Raw genomic sequence first — 10,738 nt, forward strand, 5'->3', positions numbered from 1 at the left:
TTCCCCTCATGTTAGATGTCTGTCTTTAGGCTTATAACTGCCGCTAAAAAAAGCAGATTATCGGGGACCGATTGCTCATTCAGTGTGAGCTTCATGAGAGAGAAAGACCCCCGAGAAATTACACTGCTGATTGATAAGTCTTTTAGTTTTGTCGGTGCAGGGACATGGAAATTGAAAGGAGAGCAGAGCAAGGATGCAGCGAGCCAATTGTGGCAGGGCTGGTTGTGATTGGCTCAGACCGAGGCCCCGCCCCATGTGGCTTGATATGGGAATTTACTGGCGCCAGCCGCATCAGTCTGCGCCACATCTCATTAATGAGCCCGAGCGCTGCATGGATCAAGAGGTTTACACAAGCTGTATTCGCAGTCAGCTGATCGGAATTGCAACAGGTATCCAAAGGAAACATTTGTGTTTTTTTTTATTACTTTGTGCAGGGACGGGATGCATGGCTTCGACATTGAGACAGCTGACGTTCTTTTCAACCTTTAATCATTAGGAACCTAAAATGTGCAACGTTTATTTCACGTGTTAACTGCTATGATTCGATAAGAAACATGTATTTATAAAGGACGCCTCTTCTTTGCATGGAAGGAGAGGTGGAGCGGCCACGGTGTTCATTGGCTAAATTAACATTTTGTTTTCGTCTCGTTGCAGGTTAAACGGAGGAGAAAGGAGACCGGGTTATTTAAGGATTCTATTTCTGAAGTAAATAAACACACAGCCGAGACTTTCACAGCTAAGGAACTATATTGTGAGGAGGATTTAACTTCCACTTGGAGGTAAACATAGCCTAAAAGTAGCCCGACGCACAGCGAGACGCCTTCAGAGGAGAGGACCATGGAGGTCGCAGCGGCCGATCAGTCTCGGTGGATGGCGCATCATCACGCAGTGCTGAACGGCCAGCACCCGGACTCTCACCACCACAGTCTGAGCCACAACTACATGGAGCCCATGGCGCCTTTACTGCCCCAGGACGAAGTTGACATGTTTCTGAACCACTTGGACTCTCAAGGGAACCCCTACTACACCAACTCCCGGGCAAGGGTCACGTACAGCCAAGCACACGGTAAGATGCGCACAATTTTAAAGTGACCCTTTAAGCTGACGAGTGTGATGAGAAATTAGGATCGCGTTTGAAAAATGTACATTGTATTAATGCCTTATTTAAGTTTTTGTATAATCCATCAAAGACTAAATAGAGCTTTATACGTTATGCTCAAAGTTTGGCTCTGGAATAGGTCTATTAATTTAGTACGGAAACTTTAATTTGAACAATGCATGCAATGTGCAGTAATTTGCTTTAGAAAAAATCCATCTGACTTCACGGGACAATTCACCAACATAAAAGGAATTTCTAGCAAATGACAGCCAGAGGAAAGGGAAGTATGTCATTTAACCCCTCTCTGTTGGGGCAGGGGTTTCTGGAGGAGAGAGAGAGAAAGAGAGAGAGGCACTTCCTGGATATAAAATAAAAACCGCAAATTTACTAATAACAATCTTTAGTCCGGGAGCTGCAGGCGATGATAAGATACAGTCCTGGCGAGAAGCTACTTTTATGTGTTTTCTGGTGTAAATAGGTATTTATCGATTCAATTTAAGAGACGACGTGCGAGGCAACTGGAAACTTTTTTTAATTGTGAGAAAACAAAATCTAATTTCAAATTAACAAAAATATTTTTTATCTTCATCTGGATCTAAATGTCGGACTCTAGTAATTCTGTGTATTTAGCAGGTAAGATAAAGGTATTTCTGTTTTGCAAACTATAGTGACAAGAGTGTGTCAAAGAAGCGTGTAAAAAAAATCATATATTAAATACTATATTCGGATTTCAGCTCGCCTCACTGGGAACCAGGTTTGTCGACCACACCTTATCCACAGCCCCGGTATTCCCTGGCTAGACCCCGGGAAAGCTGCCCTTTCCGCGGCCCACCACCACAACGCATGGGCGGTCAGCCACTTCAGCAAACCCGGCCTGCACCCCGCCAGCTCCGGCTACCCCTGCAGCAGCAGCACCGGCACAGCACCGGTCTCGTCGCTCACGGTGTCCCACTCCAACGCGCACCTCTACAGCTTCCCCCCTACCCCTCCGAAAGACGTGTCCCCGGACCCCGGCCCTACCTCTCCGACCTCCAGCTCGACCAGAATGGACGAGAAGGAGTCGATCAAGTACCAAGTGCAACTGACGGACGGCATGAAGATGGAGAGCTGTAGTCCGCTCCGCAGCGGCCTGGCCTCGATGAACGGCCAGGGCCTTGCCACGCACCACCCGATCCCCACCTACTCTGCCTACCCTCTGCATACGCCCCACGAGTACAGCGGCAGTCTCTTCCACCCTGGCAGCCTGCTCGGCGGGTCCTCCTCCAGCTTTACGCCCAAATGCAAGAGCAAGACTCGGTCGAGCTCAGGTGAGTCTCACGTGCGTTTCTCCCTCGCGTCAGATGGCAGATCGAACTGATAAGGCCTAATTAAATGGTTATGGTGGATTCAGCCGAGCAGTGAAGCATTACACACTAGTTTACCCGATCAATCATCAGCAGATACGCGTTTGTCACCATGTAATAGGAATTCTGCTACTGTTGTACATTTCGTTTATATATACGTATATGGGCCCCTCCATATTTTGTAATGTACGCGAGTGTTTAAAAAAAAAAAACTATTCATTTCATAATTATTATTGTTAATGTTGATTCCACTTTAGACACCACTTGTTGCTCCAGTGGGTCACTGACACAAAGAGAGAGCATTTCCATATCGGACCCGTCTGTCCGCTTTAGAACCCGTCCCAAGTCTTATCTTTTGTCCCATCGCACTCCTCGCCACTTATAAAGCCGCATCCACTTAACAGGCGTCTCCTTAGCGGGAATCAACCTCAAATGAAACTCATCAGACTAATCGGGGTCAACTATTTACCAGGCTACATGTTCAGCTATATAGGGTCCTTATGCGCATGATTAAATGTTTCTGTGGACAACTTCAACGAAAGGAAAGTGGGATTACAGCTAATTAAATTAACCAATTATTCATATATATGTCTGACGTATAAAATAAAATGGAATGATTGTAGTTTCACCAGAGATTACACAATAACACTTTTTTTTTTATATCGTTCACGAAGACTTTACATCGATTTAATTAGTTTTACGTTCATGTTCAGCACTCGAATTGGCTTCTTCTTCGTGCCATAGACTTGTTTTCTTTTAAATGTGGCCTTTATTGCACTTAAAAAACGGAGGAGTCACGACGCCCTGGCTCCTGCCATATCCTGTATACCTCCAAGTGAACAAATCACGACCTCCACCCCCGCCCACAGCTCTCATAGTCCTAACAAAGCACAGGCGACAGAGCCCTGCTGTTTGTGTTTTTAAGCATGGCCTTGGCCCAGAGCACCGACATGAAGTGGAGGCAACTAAGTCCACAGTAGACTTGCTTCTATGAGTAGATGAAAGTGTATCTAAACAACACTTATATGCATAACTTCACAATTTGGAGAATATAGTGCATTGAGTATGCTGATTAAAATGTACATCATTGTTTAAAAAAAAAATATATATAATAATGCACCTGGTTCAATAGACTGCATGTGTTATTAATAGTAATATTAGATTGATAGAGTAATATTTAAGGGAATATTTAGACATTAGACATTAATGTGCAGACATTTGAAAAACAAACTCAGTCTAGTAATGACTCTGTAATTTTCCTACATTGTTCCAGCTGTTGTACTTTGGAATAATGGGCCGAAAAAATAATAACAGAGAAACATCACAGATTGTTTTAGGCTAACACGTCGCTCCAAAATGTAGCTGTGTAATAATCGATATTGTCATCTGTTGCTTTTTAATACACCTGGGCGATGCTCGCAGGCTGATAATCTGAGTGAATGTGAGCTGTTGTAGCAGAAACGTAACACTGTGACATTTAAAAGAAGCTGGCCAGACTGCGCCTGAATCAGCAACACAAACATTTCAGCTACGGCATTAAAAAGGCTCTTATCTATCAAAGTCGATGTCCATGTGCCAGTAATGGTGATTGATTGTTGTACAAAATGCCACAATGACATTTCAGTATATGTGGCTCTCTCTACACTACCTTTTCACACAGAGCTTCCCTTTTTTGCTTCTTATTTCAACACTAAACATTGCATAACACATAAATACATCAGTCATTGCTGATGCATATTTGAAGTGTTAATGAACCCGCTTTAATGTGGCTGCCTAACCTGCGAAACGCTTTAAGAGGAAGAGAAGGGAGGTACAAAAAAAAAAAGCGGCGAGATGCATTTCAAAAGGAACATAGCTTTTTGCTCAGGTCAGATTCCATTGTAGAGCGAGGGTGGGACTGTGGGTGTCGCTGGCATTATAACAGGAATAATGAGATGATGCTCTAGGGAGAGAGGGATACTTGAATTAAAGGAATCGGTCGGTTTAGCAACAGGCTGTTTGAAGTCAGTCAAACCTGAAAGGGAGAGGAGAGCACGTGGGAATAACTAAAAAAGCAGCTTTTTTTATATAGAAAAACACAAGTATGCACAGGAGATCTAGTTCACATCCAGTCACTTTTTTAAGAATAATAGACACTTCATCAAAATGTTGGACTGAAAACAATTTCCATATTATCAATTGCAGCCAACATGGCCTGCAAGCTTTTCATCAAAGTTTGCAACACTGTCCGCCACATCTAATACCATCACCACACACGTATGTTTCCTCTCATGGGTGCCCACTGAGCTCATGAATAATGTAGTCCTAATTTGATGGCGTTTCTCATTCTTCGTGTCGGACACCTCTGGACATGTTCTGGCCTCCCCACTCTGGATCGGTTTACATAGAGGTGTCTGTGTCCATGACAGCCGCGCACACTTGGTACACCTGCACTCCGATATGGACAATGTCGCCATCATGAGACAGATTTTGACTTCATATTACAGGGCCATCTAGGGTCCCACGTCACCGTATTGTTGCCTGATCGGGTCTGGACAGCTGCTATGTGTTGCTTCTAATGGACAGTGAATTTTTTAATTATATAAAATTTCTTCTTTTCTCCTCCTCCTGAACTATATCCAGAGGGCCGTGAATGTGTAAACTGCGGTGCCACCTCCACCCCTCTGTGGCGAAGAGACGGCACCGGCCACTACCTGTGCAACGCCTGCGGACTGTACCACAAGATGAACGGCCAGAACCGACCACTCATCAAGCCCAAACGTAGACTGGTGAGTCCTATACTCCCCACGCCATCGCTTCACTCTGAGAGAGGGCACCCAAATATGAGGACAAAGCCGATGCCGGCAGCACAATTCCAGGAAAGTTATATTTTCCCTATGATCTTCCTGGAATTGTTTGTCCCTCTCGCCCCCCGATGATCCGCCTTCATGACCTGTTACAATACTGCTACTATTGCATTGTTCCTGCTATCATTATTGCTGGTACTTCTGATACTGTTACTGATACCATTGCCCATGCTGCTTTAGTTAACACCAAGCTTGAGTAAATGAAAAGCAGCATGGACACATAACATTCTTGTAGTGGATGTACCACTGCACAGCCACTTCTGGCATTAACCCTACTGAAGCTGGACACATTTCTCTGCACCATAGTCAATTCATTTCATGGCTTTCAATTCTCAATTTATAAACCCATGTATTTTAATTATCTTTTAAAACATTTACTCTCAAACAAGAGTGCACCAGGCTAAATATTTTAATATCTTTAGGCTGTATTCCTATTTTCAAGGATTGATATTTTACAGTAACTCCTGAATCCTTTATTGTTCAGCAGAATTTTCTTTTCTTTTATACTTAAGTGGTCGGTGCTTATTCAGTTGGTGTCTAAAAATTACAATAACAATACGTTTTTTACATTTTTAAACTGGCTCGTAGAAAAAAAGACACATGCCACAAGTATAGGTAAATAATATATAAATGATCTGCAACATAGTCACAAATAATACTTATACTAAATCCCACTAATAATAATAATAATAATAATGGCTAAATTAGTACAAATTAATTACTGGCTCTAAAATGGATATTTAAAAAATAAATAATACAAAAGTTCACTGCTGGAACAACCTATAAACTTTCATAAAAAGTGGTCTGGGCTAAGATTGCGTCTACGATAACGATCAGCAGATCATTTGACTCGCCAATAAATTGTCGACTTTTAAAACCTTATTATGGGTCTAATATATATTTATATATTTCTTCATGTTGTCCCCTTGGCCAGCTCCACGTCGTTCCTGCTCGTGTAAAAAAGCCCATTACATTTTCCACTGGCTCGGCCCATATGGCTGTGGCTTTTGCATTTTCAGCTCAAGTGTTTTTCAGAGTTTGTGTTCAAAGGGGCATCCAGTTGTTTCCTATCCGGATATCTGTCCGGCCCAGATAAGGAAGTCAGGCTCCCGGCTGTTTCCGCCCTCAACCAGCGCGCTGCATTCTCTGTGGCCAGACTGACATATACTGTAAAGAGATTATCACAACACTGGAGGAGCCGCTTATGTGCGAAGAGACAGACCGTGAGGGGCGGGGATTGGAAAATAAATGGATTTATGTTCTTCCCTTGTTGATCATTCTCGATGCGCATGTGGAACGTTCTTAAAAGCGCAGCGGCTTTTTTATTTTATTTAAAAAGATATAGGTTACATATTTGATTTCGCCTAAGAAAGACCAGGGGTTGTTGTTGCTGCTTTCCAGGCCAATAGCAACGAGTCCACCTGAAATTAATTAACAGGAAAAACCTGGATGCTGCCTGCAAAGCGAAGAGCTGGAGGCTGCTTGCATGTAAAGCTAATGTTGCTTAATATGTGTGAAGAATTGATCCGCAATGGACGCAGGAGCGCATTGCCAGGCAGGACACCGGGTCTTATGCGACTTGTAGCCCAGTTTCCCTGGATCAGGATAGAGGGTTTACACAAGGCCTTCATTTGAACCTGTTAATACACAGCATATTTATTTGTAATTTATTAAAAAATGATAATCAGCGGCAGGCGTGTACAGAATCAGGCATTCTGTCGGCCAACAAAAAAATGTCCCCATGACTTATAGCGCAAATTAGAAAACGTGATCATGGTGTAGCGGTCTGCATACATGCAATTGATTCAACGGGAATTATGTGTTGTTTCGGTCTGCGTGTCGCGTCTTCTGATGCTATTCTGCACATGGTTCTGCGGTCTCACGCAAACCCACAGTTTGATTTAAGAAAAAAACAACTTTCCGTCTCTTATTGATTTTGTGCTGAGGCAGAAAACACTAAATTCACTGCATGCGATGTCAGTGCAGTGGCTTTAATAACAATACATGTTAAATGATTCAACTTGTATGGGTGTCTAAAGAGCCGTGACATTTGGGCACCTACGTGTTGTTTGTGCTGCTCGGTGTCCGCGCTGACCTCCACGTGTGAATGGGTCAGTATTCATGATGTATATTTTTCTCTCTGCTTCCTTCAGTCCGCCGCCAGACGTGCAGGCACCTGCTGTGCAAACTGCCAGACCACCATCACCACCCTGTGGAGGCGCAACGGGAACGGAGACCCGGTGTGTAACGCCTGCGGCCTTTACTATAAACTGCACAATGTAAGTAGCCTTTAAAAAAAAACAAAAAAAAAAACTTGCACTCAAGTGCAGAGTTTCGGGGGGAGGAGGAGGAGGAGGAGGAGGAAGGGTAGGCCCGCTGGTCGTTAACTGGTCAAGTGGGCGGACAGCTCGTATCGATTTAGGAGCAGAGCAACTGTGAGAGTGTCGAGGCAAAGCCTGCTCACCCCGTCGAGCAGAACCCACCGGTCCTCTTTTTTTATTTTTATTAATCCGTTGTTGTTTCAATGGGGGGCGTTACTCCCCGGAGAGGCTGCAGGGTGGGACTGTCATTCAGTGTAACGGCTTCGGTTACACTGATGAGGATTTGTCTGAGGCTGCTCCTTTCAGCTCCAGTCAGGCCCTCATCCCCATGTATTCATATTGACCAGGACTGTTCTGTTTGAAATTAGACAAAAGCCCCCCAAAACGCCCCAGACTTGCAGCTATATATGCAAAACAGATGCTCATTATTAATAGCAGTTATTTAACACATGGTGTACTTCTTAGTATTGGGCTACTGTGAAACAAAGGCATGCAAATCCTAACAGGAAATGCAGTATGTGACATATTTTCTGGTGACATTTTAAATTATGAGCCAGAGTTGGGCGGCAAAATAAACCACCACTATAATGTATAGTATTCACACTGTCAGTGAGGCTTTTGTCTGGCGTGCCCTGAGCTAATGTGCGGTTCTCCACAGGTCAACAGACCCCTGACCATGAAGAAAGAAGGCATCCAGACACGCAACCGCAAGATGTCCAGCAAGTCCAAGAGGAACAAGCGAGCAGGGGACGGCTTCGACGAGCTATCGAAGTGCATGCAGGACAAGGTTTCCCACTTCGGCGGAGCACCCGGCCTCACCAGCCACATGACCCACATGGGTCACCTGCCCCCCTTCAGCCACACGGGACACATGCTGCCCACTCCCACGCCCATTCACCCTTCATTCGGTCACCCCCACCACTCCAATCGCTCGCCGGTCTGGGCTGAGCCCCTGAGTCACTGAGGCCCCTTCCAGGCCCCAAAACTCCTCCGCTTGTAGGAGCCACCACGTCGCCATTAACACTAAATGGCCTCCACATCACGTCGTAAGCTGAGCAGACTACGTTGCATCATGTACAGCGGTTGGAGGGGAGAGACTTTCAGTTGGACTTGATGACTGAATGTCGCGTCATTCCTGAGCTCACTGATGGGACGCTGCGAAGCAGGAATTTAGCGGACTCTGTGAAGAAGCTAATATGATGAGGGGTTTCTTGGTCCCTTGGTGACTGAAGCTTGCAGGAATGGAGTGAATGGAGACGCTTGTCATTCTATTTGCTTATTTTTACTAAGTCACTTTGGTACCCACCTCTCCATGACCCTGTAACAGGAGACTCACGAGAGGTCCTAAAAAGAACCGCTGTTTTCACCTCACGGCCTCATCTCATTATACACTGAGATACGTGCACCCTGTCCATCCCCAGGCTGTCGTCCATAACTGCCGTGAACAGACAAACCCATCAGTGCTGGAGGTCCAGAGACTGGCTGACAGCGACAGCACCCGTGCACTTCTGTTACGGAACCAGTCAGACGCAGACTACAGTACCCACAAACCAGTGCTCCCCTCACATGCTGGATTGTACACCACATCGCTCACCACCTGTTTTTAATAATGGACTTTTATGGAAAAAATACACAGTAAATAGAGTGTTTATAAATGCTTAATTGCTATTATTGTTGTTATATTTGATGTTATAATTATTGCTACGATAATTTATTTTCCCTCTTTAAGCTTTCGTCAAAGACACATGGAAACCGATGATTTAAAAAGGTCCAGTGTGTAGGATTTCAGGGGGATCATTTGGCCGAAATGGAATATCATATTCATAACTATGTTTTCATTAGTGTACAACTACCTGAAAGTAAGAATCGTTATTTTGTTCCTTGGCTTAGAATGAATCATTTATATCTACATAGGGAGCAGGTCCTCTTCAAGGAGTCCGCCATGTTTCTACAGTAGCCCAGAACGGACAAACCGAACACTGGCTCTAGCGTGAGCCTTTCATCTTTTTACCTAAAGGTCGCCGTAGCGCTCCGACACACTTGTAAAAGGAGGCGTGGGCGGAGGAGGGGTATTCAGTTGATGGCAGTCTGTGACCTCACCGCTAGATGCCACTTAATCCGACACACTGGTCCTTCAAATGTCATAGTTATTACGTAAAGAAAAACACTGACCTATCTTAGATGAAAAGTCCCTAAGCTGTACGTTTTTATCATTTTTTTCCATCTTACAAAAGTAAAGGAAATAAAGGAAAATAAAGTTTAATACTAAAGTAAGATCTGTCACTGCCTCGTAAGTTCAGTCTGTCTCCATCATTCTTCTACACACAAACATACAGGCATAAGACTAAACGCTGCTTTTAATGAAGAGTGCTTGATTATTAAAATCACAAGGGGATATCAGATGCATCAAGGGAAGCTCTGTGATCCCTTGAGCGTGGTAATGCTTTGGTCAGGCTCCTCCTCTATCTGTGATGGCGTGTTAAGAGAAGGCCTCTTTGTGGAGCTGAGGCCCCGGGCTGGACCATTGTACCCAGACAGCAGACTCCAGCGGAGTCACACACAGTCATACATATGCACACACCCACATGCTCATGCACACACACACACACACACACACTGGGGGAATAAAACAAACACAAACCCCAATTCACCAATTTTTAACCAATATAACCCATGCAAGGTCTCTTTTCTATTTTTAAAACATCTCTAACAGCCAATTTTTATTTTTGAATTTGTATGTGACAAACACTGAGTCATGAGTGCAGTCCTCGCCCTCGCTCCCCGTGTCTGCTGGAGTAGCCCTCTCTCTCTCTCGGCTGCAGTGATTGGCGTGAGAGGAAGGACAGCGGGTCTTTAGTGTGAGAGAGAGAGAGAGAGAGAGAGAGAGAGGAAGGAAAGGCAATCAGGCGACCTGAGCAAACACGTGGGGGTCTGCTCAGACCCTTCTCACACAGATGTGCACGCAGCTGAGGCTGCCAGGAAGCAGGCTCTGTTACTCCCTCATCCCGTACTCTTTCGTTCTCTTTCCCTTTGTTTATCTTTTATTTTTTCTCTCTTTCTGATCTCCCATTTGTTCTGTTTGTCTTTCACTCTCCATTTTTCTCTCTCCACATTGCTCTTTCTGTCTCG

The 10,738-nt window shown here is 44.5% G+C and overlaps 1 protein-coding gene across 1 annotated transcript; it reads left to right on the forward strand.

The window, feature by feature from the left end:
• Positions 1 to 299: 299 nt before the first annotated feature.
• gata2a (GATA binding protein 2a) lies at positions 300 to 9,883 on the forward strand. Its single transcript, XM_076096241.1, has 6 exons — positions 300 to 389; positions 655 to 1,066; positions 1,834 to 2,406; positions 5,065 to 5,210; positions 7,442 to 7,567; positions 8,268 to 9,883. Exons 2-6 carry the CDS (start codon positions 838 to 840, stop codon positions 8,571 to 8,573), a joined length of 1,380 nt encoding a protein of 459 aa, XP_075952356.1. The 5' UTR covers positions 300 to 389; positions 655 to 837; the 3' UTR covers positions 8,574 to 9,883.
• Positions 9,884 to 10,738: the final 855 nt, after the last annotated feature.

This window comes from Anarhichas minor, unplaced genomic scaffold, assembly GCF_050575085.1.
Source record: "Anarhichas minor isolate MPS153535 unplaced genomic scaffold, ASM5057508v1 ptg000021l, whole genome shotgun sequence".
Classification (NCBI taxonomy): Eukaryota; Metazoa; Chordata; class Actinopteri; order Perciformes; family Anarhichadidae; genus Anarhichas; species Anarhichas minor.